This window comes from Amblyomma maculatum, chromosome 8, assembly GCF_055883805.1.
Source record: "Amblyomma maculatum isolate TAMU_Amacu chromosome 8, ASM5588380v1, whole genome shotgun sequence".
Lineage (NCBI taxonomy): Eukaryota > Metazoa > Arthropoda > Arachnida > Ixodida > Ixodidae > Amblyomma > Amblyomma maculatum.
The window spans coordinates 94,736,364-94,748,848 of record NC_139351.1 but is presented as its reverse complement, the minus strand read 5'-3'; the positions used below and the strand labels follow the sequence as shown (position 1 = coordinate 94,748,848).

Sequence of the window (12,485 nt, the reverse complement as noted above, 5' to 3'; positions counted from 1 at the left end):
ATGTAGCTCAGTTGGAAGAGCACCGGACGCGATATTCGGAGGTCGTGGGTTCGGATCCCACCATCGGCACGTTGTTTTTTCTTCTACTTTGTGTTTAATTATCTTTCCCCTAAACAGATTACATTACTGATTTCTGTGATTTTCTAAGCAAACATTTAAAAAAAAAAAAGACATAAAAGTACCATCCCCAACGCTTTCCTGGGCCTCGCCGACTGTTGGCTTCTTTCCTTTATGTATTATAACGAGCACCCTCATTTTCCCCTTAATTGATCTGCTCGTAGCTTACGGGGGTCTCGGTTCTGGCAGTCTTGAAGCCATAGGTAGCGTAAGAGGGTTCTAGCACAGCTTTCGCCCTCGCTTTTGATCACGTTCTACGTGACGCTGGCGGTAACAAAGGACGTTCTACGTCCGCCGCTATGGCTGAGGGTGGCGCTGGTGAACACTCTCAAGGTTAGTATACAGACAACATAAATACCCAAGCAAGTAGCAGGGGGACAGCGGCCGATGTAGCTCAGTTGGAAGAGCACCGGACGCGATATTCGGAGGTCGTGGGTTCGGATCCCACCATCGGCACGTTGTTTTTTCTTCTACTTTGTGTTTAATTATCTTTCCCCTAAACAGATTACATTACTGATTTCTGTGATTATCTAAGCAAACATTTAAAAAAAAAGACATAAAAGTACCATCCCCAACGCTTTCCTGGGCCTCGCCGACTGTTGGCTTCTTTCCTTTATGTATTATAACGAGCACCCTCATTTTCCCCTTAATTGATCTCCTTATATATATATATATATATATATATATATATATATATATATATATATACATATATATTGGTCAGTAATGTGGAGAGTTGCCATTAGGCTGACATTGTGTCTCATTATTTCTTCTGCCTTGATTCCTGCATGTAGGGAGACATATGAACATGCCAGTTGTGAAGCAGGAAGCGATGGAATCACCCTCCGACCAGCCTGCTTCTGCAGATGTTGATAATACCCCAGTTGCACAGCAGGAAGAGATGGTACGGTTGCCGGACCAGCCTGGCTCTACGAACATTAAATGTATGTTCTCTAAAAAGGCCTTTTCTTTTCTTTTTTTTTTTTGAATGGTTTTTTACTTCAGTAGACATGGAATGTGCATGTTACGAAGGTGGTAATGGTGCATTCTCAAAAATTGGACTTTGTATGGCTTTTAGCGGGATTTCAATCTTACATTATTTTATATAAGTGATTCAGTGATTTGGAAGTTGACATATTGAACCTAATTGTGTGAATGAATTATTGTGGAAATTTTGTATAGAAACCAAATTTTTTTTTAGACTGACCTCATAAGTTGGAATAGGCATTGGACAGTGGTTCGAGAGTGTATGGAAAGCAGCTTGATTCTGCATGGAGTTTTTGTGTAATGCGGGAAAACATAGTGCAAGATGCATTTCACTCTTCCTTCATTATTTTTGAATTTTTCCAACTGAAGCAAAATACTGGGAGGAAAAAGGAAAAAAAAGAGAAACTTCGAAGCAGGTAGCATTTGCTTTTGTTTCTTGTGCATCGCCCAGGGTACTGCAAGCAGGCAGACAGCAAAGGACCAATCCCTTTAAGTAATTGAGTAGGTGATGAACAGAACAATGAAAAGCTCACTTTTCTTGTTGCTGTACGCAGTTTTCTCCATATAACTTATTTTTTATATAAATATATTTCTTCCCAAAACACAATTGTTGAAGGTGCGTGCTTACCTCTATGAAAAATAAAAGTAAAAGCTCTGCAGCAGACACCAACTCGTTCTCTCAGTCATGCTCTATGAAGCCTTGTAGCAAGCGTAGCAAGCAATAACGCCGACAGTGCCTTCTAATTTTCTTGCTCGTCTTCATTACCTTGCTTCATTACGCTGGCACAGACACTGTCGACACAAAAAAATTAGCTCCATGCGTACGCGCATGTGAGTAGTTACGACCAACGGCACCCAACACTCCTGCTTTCCAGTGTAATATCCTATCTCTCCAGTGTAATATCCTATATCTAATATTAGCCAGAAACAGCATTAAAATCAATTCCTGTGATTTTTATTCTCCGTGAAAATCTATTTTGTGGATAACTCTGGCTGCAGTTATATTTTATTAAAAGCAAAAGATTAATTTATTTCTGAAAAAAATATTTAAAACTTGTTCCACCAAACAAACAAAACTTTGGACTCAGAAAACTATGCTGTGAACATCAATTTGAAGCGCTTACTGTTGCAACCTATCGCGTAGGATCTGCACTAAATATATGCATTAGCGTACTGTATGTTCAGAACTGAGCAGTTTCAGTGCCTCCTATATTTCACTTTCCTGGCCTGTTCTAGCACATTACAGCCCCGCTTCACTGTCTTTATAGTTAGAATGTGGTAATTTGGCAATACAGTCCAACTTTTTTTTGTCCTCGATGTCATTTTAGTAATCACAATGTGGGGATTCTTTCATTACAGCAAACGAGTGGCATTCACTGCATTTATGTGCTTGTTTCTTATTAGAAGACTTCAGAATTCACAAGAGAGACATACCTGCATCAGCATATTATCAGAATATTATAATTTTCATTTTCGTTAGCAATGCATAAACTTGCGATGTGGCTGACCTTGTGTCTGTGTAATTCTCTTCCCTTGTTCTTTGCATGTTGAATGGCGTATCAACACACCAGTTGTGAAACTCGAACCAATGGAACCATTCCCCGACCAGCCCACTTCTACAGATGTTGAGGAAACCTCAGTTGTGCAACAGGAAGAGATGGTACAGCTGGATCAGCCTGGTTCTACGGATATTGCAGGTATGTTCACTAAATTGACCTTTCTTTCTCTTTTTGGTTTTTTTTTAGTGGTTTTTCACTTCAGTAGACGTCGATTGTGCACATTATGAAGGTGGTAATGGTGGATGATCAAAAGTTGGACCATGAATGGCCCTTCGCATGATTTCATTGTCACATCATTTTTTTAAGTAATTCAGTGATTAGGAAGGTGACATGTTGAACCTAATTGTGTGAATATGTCATGTGTGGGAATGCGGTGCAAAGTTTCGTATAGGGATGAAATATATTTGAGAATTGCCTCATAAGTTGGAATAGGCGTGCACTTTCGTTCGAGAGTGTATGGAAAAGAGCGTGATTCTGTGCGGAGCTTTTGTATAAAATGGAAACACATAATGCAAGGTGCATTTTGCATTTCATTCATTATTTATCGATTATTTGAACTCAGCCAAAATACTGGGGTGGAAAACGGAACATACTGTAGTGCAAGTAGCCATCGGGCTTTGGTTTTCGTGCATCACCTTTGATATTGCAGCAAGCAGACGACAAAGAGGACCAATCTCTTAAAGTAATTGAGTAGGAAATGAACCAAGACATCAGTGAAGAACTTACTTTTCTAGTTGCTGTATGCAACTATCTCTGCACATCCATTTTTGTATATGTTTATGTATTTCTTCTGAGAACACAATTGTTGGAGGTGCAGCTTTTGCCCATCTGTGTGGAAAACGAGTGTAGAAGCACCATTGTGGACTCCAAGTTATTCTCTGTTATACACTATGAAGCCCCGTGGTGAGCAATGATGCCGACCATGCTTTCCATTGTTTTTGCTCACCGTCGTTAGGCTGCGGCATTACCCTATCACAGACAGGTCGACATAGAAAATTAGGTCCACATTTACTTGTATATGAGTAGTTACAACCACTGGTGCCCAGCATTCATGGTCTCCAATGTAACATCCTATCTGAAAAATAGCGCCTGAGTTTAGTACAAAGCTAATGAAGATGATATGTCCAGCTGGGACACACAACTCGCACTCAGATTTTGACCAAATCTTATGTCTTGTATATTCCAAGTATTTTGGCCCCTTATGACAAGCCTAATGATAAGATGTCTGAATTGGACAAAGAGGACCATTTGCTGAAGGGAACTGCAGGCAGTGCCTTCAGCCCAGTAGCTTAAAACAGTTGCTTAATGGTGGAAGATCTAAAACACAGCCAAATGCCACCTAACCTGACCTAACCTAGCCTAATAATCTAGCCTAACCCTAGCCTAGCCTAAAAAGACCCACCTCCTCAATTTGGCCATGTCTCACAAAATGTCCACATCGCCTGGAAATATGACCAACATCATCCGCCTGGAACCAGAGGCCCTGCCCTGTACAGCCATATGATGCTGACCATGAGCTTTCCGCCATCCCTTCAGTCCATGGTTTCATCCGTCAAGAATTCACTGACGTCTGCAGCCTTTCGTATCCGTCATTCCTTCACATGTAGCTAATGTTTGTGCAATCACTGGTGGATGACTTCACCAGGTCCACATCAGCATAACCTTAACCCTAGTGGACACCCAATGACACATACATTTGCGTCCACTGTCCTCATGTTCACTGCATCCCTGGTGTCTGTCGTAGCCACTGGTTCAGTTCTTACACATCCCTTTTTCCCAGCTCACCCATTAACAAAGAAGGTCCCTGTGATTTCTCTGTACTCTATCAGGCAGCCGCATTTGCTACTGCACGTTGTTTTTTGTGCTGCAGTGGCTGCAGTTTGTGCAGTTTTTGCTAACATCTTCCTTTCTTTACGCTTTGTGGTTCTGCTGCAGTCATCAAATTTTTTTGTTTTATGCTATTAGGAAAGTTGTGGCTTTATTTTTGCAGTGTTGGCAGGTAACATCGATTAAATGTTTTAGAAGCCATTCAGCCTACTGTCGATTGCAGCTTGTTTGTAAATTTTATCCCTTGTCTGGTAGACAGCATCCCCTGTTATCTGTCATTGGTTCAGCATAATGAATGATCATCATTTTAAATCTCATTTAAAGTAGGGATACTAGTTAATCTGCACCTCTTAAATCCTGATTTACTTAATTGCACATTGCTAATAGTACCAGGCAACATTCTTCCATCTGCTTGCGTATGTGTTCAGTGGGTTTTTAGTTATTATTTCTTTTTGAATGACCCTTATTATGTCTTCCTCCTTTAGGTTATAACGCTGTTTTTTTCCGAAATCAAGGCATGTTGGCACACCTTCTTAAATGTGTGCATCCTACAATTGCTGAACTGTACCTGTAGTGCCAAATTGTTCCCATATACATTTACTAGGACTCCACAAAATTTGCATAATTAGTCAGCAGGGAGGGCCAGTTTTGTATGTGCGTCTGCAATCCTTGTATGCTCCTTAAAAAATGGTTTAAATTTGAAAATTTTCTTTGCACTGATTAATTTGCACCTCTGAAGCAGATATGAGTAGGTTCAGGGTGTCTACCAACCTGGAAAACTGGGAATTATCAGGGAATTTGATAATCTTTAAAAACTCAGGGCATTCGTGCCTATATCAAGGAAAATTAGCAGCAGTTCTACCTAAAGGGAGCTAAAGTCACGATAATAATGGCTCGTGTAAACAAAGCGGGCTGGTGTTGCAAGATTGTACACTGTGGCATTACGCGTCCTTCCCTCTGCAACTGCCGGCCTCCCATGTTGTGCCAAATGGACCATCCCAGCAAGGCGGCATAAAGTGTTGCAACGTTTCAAATTTCAAGGCGCGGCGAAAGCAGACTTTCCCTCGGCGCTGTGGCTGACGGCAGAGCAAACGGATCTTACGGTTCACACGTGCGCCGTTCAATGGCCACTGGCTTCCCCTTGTTTTGTTGTGTTTTTCGATGGACGGCTCCTTTTTCCCTGCTCACCATCTTGATGTAAGCGTCCATTTTTACTACAGGGGGTGGACGCACACGGTAGCACCAATAGACCTTATGCAAAATTGCTGCCATCTATCGGTCGCCGCGCGCGTTTCCACCATGTTCAAGGGTAGCTGCATTGAGGAGCGGCAAGCGGCGTAGGGGTTTGCGCAGCCGGCTGCGTTAATGCTCGTTGTTGCCTGTAATATCGACATACTGTTGTGCCCCTTGTTGTACGCAAAATTAAAATGAGGAGGTAGAAGAAAAGATGCAGCAAGTTACATCCCTTGAGATAACGGCTTGAGGGGCTAGTTGGTGCATCATCGTATTCAGATATGTGGCGCAAACAAACACAAACACAGGAGAAGATACACAACACACGCGCACACTACCAACTGTAAGAAGAACCTGAAAACACTTCCTCTTCTACACTCAGGCAGGTCTCAACTTCCTCTTCTTCTCATCTTCCTCTTCTTTGCCAAGGGGAGAGAGAGAGAGAGAAAACTTTTAATGAGCATATAATCAGTAAATATTCGCAGGAGCTGGGTGGTCGGTGCCCCTAGTCCAGGGCTCCGCTGGCAGCAGCTGACTTGCGGACTAGCTGGATAATCCAGGCTTGCTGGTCCAGGTTATCGCTGGTCAGGGCCGCCTCCCACTGCTCGTGTGTCGGGCATGGCACTATTAACGTTGGGTCAGGTTTGTCCTGGCATTCCCAAGAGATGTGAAAGAGTGTCGGGCTTGCACCGCACCAAAGACAGTAACTCGTGTATTTTGTTGGGCTTATCTTATTTAAAATTTGAAGATTAGGGAATGTGTTTGTTTGTATTTTTCTCCAGTCTATAGCGTCCGAGGAAGGAAGGTGTTTGTTTGGTGGTGAGGAAATTCTTCTTTCTAACCGCAGGTGTTCCAGCCTGTCGCCGTAGGGTCCTAGGAGAGGGGTGAGGTAGGGATGGGGATCCGCCCGGTTTGTGAGAGCTCGGGCTAGATCATTCGCTACCTCATTTCCTTCTAGGCCTTCGTGTCCAGGTGTCCATGTAATTGTGTGCGTCTGGGAGATGGAACGTAATATTGCACACGCTCTTTTGTGAGGTTTTCCGGCCAGGTAGTCCCTGCAGGCTGGTTGGGAGTCCGTCACTACGTGTGATGACTTATTTTGGTTGTCTTGTGTTTTTATGGTGATGGCTATTGCCAGTGATTCCGCTTCCGTAGGATCCTTGGCATAGATTGAAGCCTGAATAATTGGCCTCTTCTTGTGGTCAACTGCAGCTATTGTGAACTTGCCAGGTTCGCCGCAAGCTCCTATGTCCACGTAGACAGCTTCCACGTCTTTAGACAATTGTTTTTCCAATGATTTGACTCTGGCTTTCCTTCGACCCTTTTGTAACTCATGGTGCATGTGCTTGGGTATAGGGTTCACATAGATGTTGTTTCTTGTGGATGTCGGAATTTGTGATTTGATCTCAGAAGTTCTTAGTGCCTGCCATAGCCCTAGTTTTGACAGGATTTCCCTACCCGCCTGCGTTGTTGTTAGGCGTTGTTTCTGACTCTCTAGAACCGCCTCCTTGAGCTCCTCGAAGTTGTTGTGCACTCCGAGTGCCCAAAGACGTTCCGTTGATGTTGTTGGCGGGAGGTTTAGGGCCGTTTTATAGGCTCCTCTTATGATAGTGTCAATGGCCCTTTTATCAGTGAATCTAATTTCATGATATGGGAGCCTGTAGGTAATCCTGCTAACGACTAGGGCCTGTACAAGGCGGAGGGTGTCCTCCTCCATCATCCCTTTCCGGTGCCAGGTCACCCTTCTAATCATTCTGGAAATTTGGTTGACTGTGGTTTTGAGTGTTTTGATTGTATAATCCACTCTCAAATTGCTTTGCAACCACAGCCCCAAAACTCTGATCTTGTCCTTCTCTTGAATTATCTGGTCTCCTAGAGAGAGCTGAATTTCTCCTGGGGACTTGTAATTTCTTCTGTGTAGCCTGATAAGTTCGGATTTTTCGGGGGAGCATTGAAGACCGCTCTCCCCGGCAAATTCCTCGACTAGGTCTATAGCGGCTTGCATAGCTTCTTCTTTTTGCGCCAAGGATCCCTGAGTAGCCCAGATGGTGATGTCGACCGCGTATAAAGTGAAGCCAATATCAGTGCGGGTCAACAGTTTTTTTGCTAAATTTATCATTGCTATGTTAAATAGCATTGGAGAGATTATAGAACCCTGCGGTGTACCTTTGTTCGGCATGGGTACTTTTGGTGATCGGATCTCTCCAATTCCTATGGTGGCTGTGCGATCGGAGAGGAAAGCCTTCACGTATTTGAAAATTTTCTCCCCGCAGTTGATATTGTTTAATTCGTGCAATATGGTTTGGTGGCCAATGTTGTCGAATGCTCCTTTGAGATCTAGTGCCAGAATGAAATTTTCGCCTTTTCGGGGTATGGTGTTGATGACTTCTTCCCTAATCCGGAGGAAAGCATCTTGCGTGCAGAGTCCCTTGCGGAAGCCCAGCATGCAGGAAGGAAAGATGTTGTTTTCGTCGATGTAATTTTGGAGCCTTAGGTGGACTACTTTTTCATAGAGTTTTCCCAGGCAAGAAGTGAGGGAGATAGGACGGAGACTCTCCACAGCCGGTGGCTTTCCAGCCTTTGGTATGGTGATGATATCCGCGTGTCTCCAAGCTGATGGGACCTGTCCCTTCTCCCACAGTTCTTCGTTGATGTACTTCGTTAGGTCTTGCAAATGTTCTGTGCTTAAGTTCCTAATCATAGCGTACGTGACCTTGTCTCCTCCAGGGGCAGTGTTTCTTGTAAATGTACGGGCGGCTGAGTAGACCTCCGCCAGTGTTATGGGGGAGTCAAGGGAGGGGTTTGGTTGACCCGCATATGAAGTTTGGCAAGCCGGAGTAGGGTCTCCTATGTATTTCTTGTGCATGGCGGTGATCAACTCTGCATCTGTGCCCGGGTATTTATGGGCTATGGTGTGAAGGGTTCTTCTTGTGGCCGTTTTGGTTTTTGATGTGTCTATCAAGCTTCTTAATATTGACCATGCTTTAGCCGTGCTCAGGGTACCTTTCAGCGAATTGCAGAAATCTGCCCAGTTTTGCTTGGCGAGCTTTATAGCATACTCTTGCCAAGAGTATGCCAAGGGGAAAAAGGCACTCTCTTCCTCGCAGTCCATAACCTTGTCCAAACATGGCGGTGACCAATCTCATCTTCCTCTTCTTCTATTCTTCCTCTTCTTTACCAAGGGGATAGCAACACTTTCTCCCTCTCAGCCCAAAAACATCGACCAAACATGACAGTCACAAATTCTATACTGTCTTGTAAATCCACACCTCTGCTTTGCCCAGTAACTCCTACCACGCAGGACAGGCAAATATCACCACATAGTCACAAGTCATACACTAAAAACACCACCACACATATACAGTAGGACATGTCCATCTACACCCCATAACTTAAGTAGTCCCTATGTATTGAGAAACTTTATCTTGCCAACATCTAAGAAGCCACGAGGCCCATGTACTTGAGGGGAAAAAAATTTCTGTAAACTCCCATGGCCCCAAAACGTAAGATGAGTCCAAGAATAACAACTTTAGGCCAAGAATAACAGCTTGAGGCCCGATAATAATCTCGTTCTTTGCATAACTCAGGAGGATTGCTCAATAAAATTAAATTCTTTTCTACGTAAACTCAACGAAGCTTCACTAATGCATCTCTCATCTTTCTTCTGTATCCAATACGCCTCTAAAATTTTGCGTGCCATCTTATCCCGACTCTTGCCTAATATGTTTAGCCTGCTAAACAACGGCTCACACTTGCACTTTTGGCAGTGCAAGGCTAAATTTGACCCTTTGCCATTTTCTATGGACTTCTCATGTTCCCTCATTCTATCATTAATACATCTTCCTGTTTGGCCAATATATAGATTACCGCACGTCAGAGGAACCTCATAAATCACCCCCACCCGACATCCAATAAAACTCTTAACATGCTTCTTATCGCATTGCCCTTTGTTTTTTCTCCCTATTATTGCACATAACCCACCCAGTTTATTGGGGGCAGAAAACACAACTGGCACCTCAAACCTACTAGCCACCTTTTTCAGGCAATGTGCAACTCTATGTATATAGGGGATCACTTGTGGTCGTTTAATCCTCAACATATCTGGCGATCTTTTTTTCCCTTTCATTTTTTGAAGCAAAAACTCTGCCACCCCACATATAATCATACCCGGGAAACCGGCCGCATCAAGTCTTTGTAATTGATTATTAAAGCTTTCCTCTGCCATATGTACACATGATTTTAACAAGGCCGACTCCAAACAAAGGGAAGCTATCCCTCTTTTTATAGTCTTTGAATGGGCTGATCCATATGGAAGTAGCTCTTTTTTAGCCCTGGGAAAATATTTCCAACACACTTCCCCATTACAAATTTTCATATTTAAATCAAGAAACTGCAATTTGTTGTCCACCGGTAGCTCATGAGTAAACGTAAGCCCTTTTCCTTGTATCTTAAAAATAGAAAGCACACTTTCCACACTTTGACTCACTGCAGCGCCCTTATCCACAATGACTAAGAAATCGTCAACATATCTAAATATTTTAAGACCTGATCCATTAAGGGCTGTATAAATTGCTCTGTCAACACAGGATAAAAAGATGTTACATAGAACTGGGGCAACACATGACCCTATACAAATGCCCCTTCTGTGCACATACAAATCAGACCCAAACGATACAACAGTGGACTTAAGGTAAAACTCAAGTAGGGCTAGAAAATTGTCCACATTGACACCAGCAGAGTTCTGAAAGTCTATAGTCCCATTACTTTCAATGCATTCCCGCACCGATTCAAACAATTCTAAATGTGGCACCGAATAGAACAAATCCTCTACATCAATAAAAAAAAAGTACCCAAGATTGGTTTGATCTTTTAAAAAATTGATCACTTCGAAAGAATTCTTTGTAGCAAAGGGATCATGAACCTCCAAACCTTTTAAATGTTTAAGAAGATACCGGCTGGTCTGATGCTGCCACGCATCACGTTCAGACACAATACATCTGAAAGGCGAGTCCGGTTTATGAGTCTTAACTGTGAAGAACACATCCAAACAGGCCTTCTTGCATTCACTGATCCCTTTTGCCAATCTGGTTAGCTTCATATCATTACATAACGCAATAGCTCTTGTTCTACAAACTTTCTTTTTCACTTTAACAAAATTTTTCTCAATTGCAATTGTCGCCTTCTCTTCAATGAGTCCAGCCGGTATCACAGCAAAACCCCCTTCTTTGTCCGTTTGAAGTAATCGAAGGTTATTCCTTTCAAAAAACTTCACCACTTCTGCAGTACATTCCTTTGGTACCTTGTGCTTGTTCCAAGACGTCCTCATAATACTATCAAGCCCATCCAGTAAGCATCGGTCCCGATCTTCACCAGCTTTATCCGCTATCTTTCTGTTCAAGGACAGAAGCTCACAAGCTGGAATCTTGGGCGGCACACTATATTTCGGGCCCTTCTTTAGGGTATCAGCGACTTTTTCTGAAATAGCGATATCCCCCAAAACAACCAACTGCCTCGGCTTTCCAGTATGCTTTTCCGTTTTTCTTGGCAGCAAGGCCACATATCGTAGCCACAAAAACTCTGTTGTCTGGGTCACTAGATGCCATGTTTCCTTCAATTTTCTTGAAATTGAACTTCTTCTTAAACATTTAAAAGGTTTGGAGGTTCATGATCCCTTTGCTACAAAGAATTCTTTTGAAGTGATCAATTTTTTAAAAGATCAAACCAATCTTGGGTACTTTTTTTCTATTGATGTAGAGGATTTGTTCTATTCGGTGCCACATTTAGAATTGTTTGAATCGGTGCGGGAATGCATTGAAAGTAATGGGACTATAGACTTTCAGAACTCTGCTGGTGTCAATGTGGACAATTTTCTAGCCCTACTTGAGTTTTACCTTAAGTCCACTGTTGTATCGTTTGGGTCTGATTTGTATGTGCAGAGAAGGGGCATTTGTATAGGGTCATGTGTTGCCCCAGTTCTATGTAACATCTTTTTATCCTGTGTTGACAGAGCAATTTATACAGCCCTTAATGGATCAGGTTTTAAAATATTTAGATATGTTGACGATTTCTTAGTCATTGTGGATAAGGGCGCAGCAGTGAGTCAAAGTGTGGAAAGTGTGCTTTCTATTTTTAAGATACAAGGAAAAGGGCTTACGTTTACTCATGAGCTAAAGGTGGACAACAAATTGCAGTTTCTTGATTTAAATATGAAAATTTGTAATGGGGAAGTGTGTTGGAAATATTTTCCCAGGGCTAAAAAAGAGCTACTTCCATATGGATCAGCCCATTCAAAGACTATAAAGAGAGGGATAGCTTCCCTTTGTTTGGAGTCGGCCTTGCTAAAATCATGTGTACATGTGGCAGAGGAAAGCTTTAATAATAAATTACAAAGACTTGATGCGGCTGGTTTCCCGGGTATGATTATATGTGGGGTGGCAGAGTCTTTGCTTCAAAAAATGAAAGGGAAAAAAAGATCGCCAGATATGTTGAGGATTAAACGACCACAAGTGATCCCCTATATACATAGAGTTGCACATTGCCTGAAAAAGGTGGCTAGTAGGTTTGAGGTGCCAGTTGTGTTTTCTGCCCTCAATAAACTGGGTGGGTTATGTGCAATAATAGGGAGAAAAAACAAAGGGCAATGCGATAAGAAGCATGTTAAGAGTTTTATTGGATGTCGGGTGGGGGTGATTTATGAGGTTCCTCTGACGTGCGGTAATCTATATATTGGCCAAACAGGAAGATGTATTAATGATAGAATGA

General features: G+C 42.6%; 1 protein-coding gene across 5 annotated transcripts in view; it reads left to right on the top strand.

Moving 5' to 3' along the window:
- The window catches only part of LOC146181857 (uncharacterized), a 145,731-nt gene that overhangs the window by 67,941 nt on the left and 65,305 nt on the right, over positions 1–12,485 (top strand). For all 5 annotated transcript variants that reach the window (XM_084576865.1, XM_084576864.1, XM_084576861.1 and 2 more), the window contains 2 exons: positions 912–1,061; positions 2,676–2,801. In XM_084576865.1, coding sequence (XP_084432991.1) covers positions 912–1,061; positions 2,676–2,801 — 276 coding nt within the window. The remainder of the gene's footprint in view (positions 1–911; positions 1,062–2,675; positions 2,802–12,485) is intronic.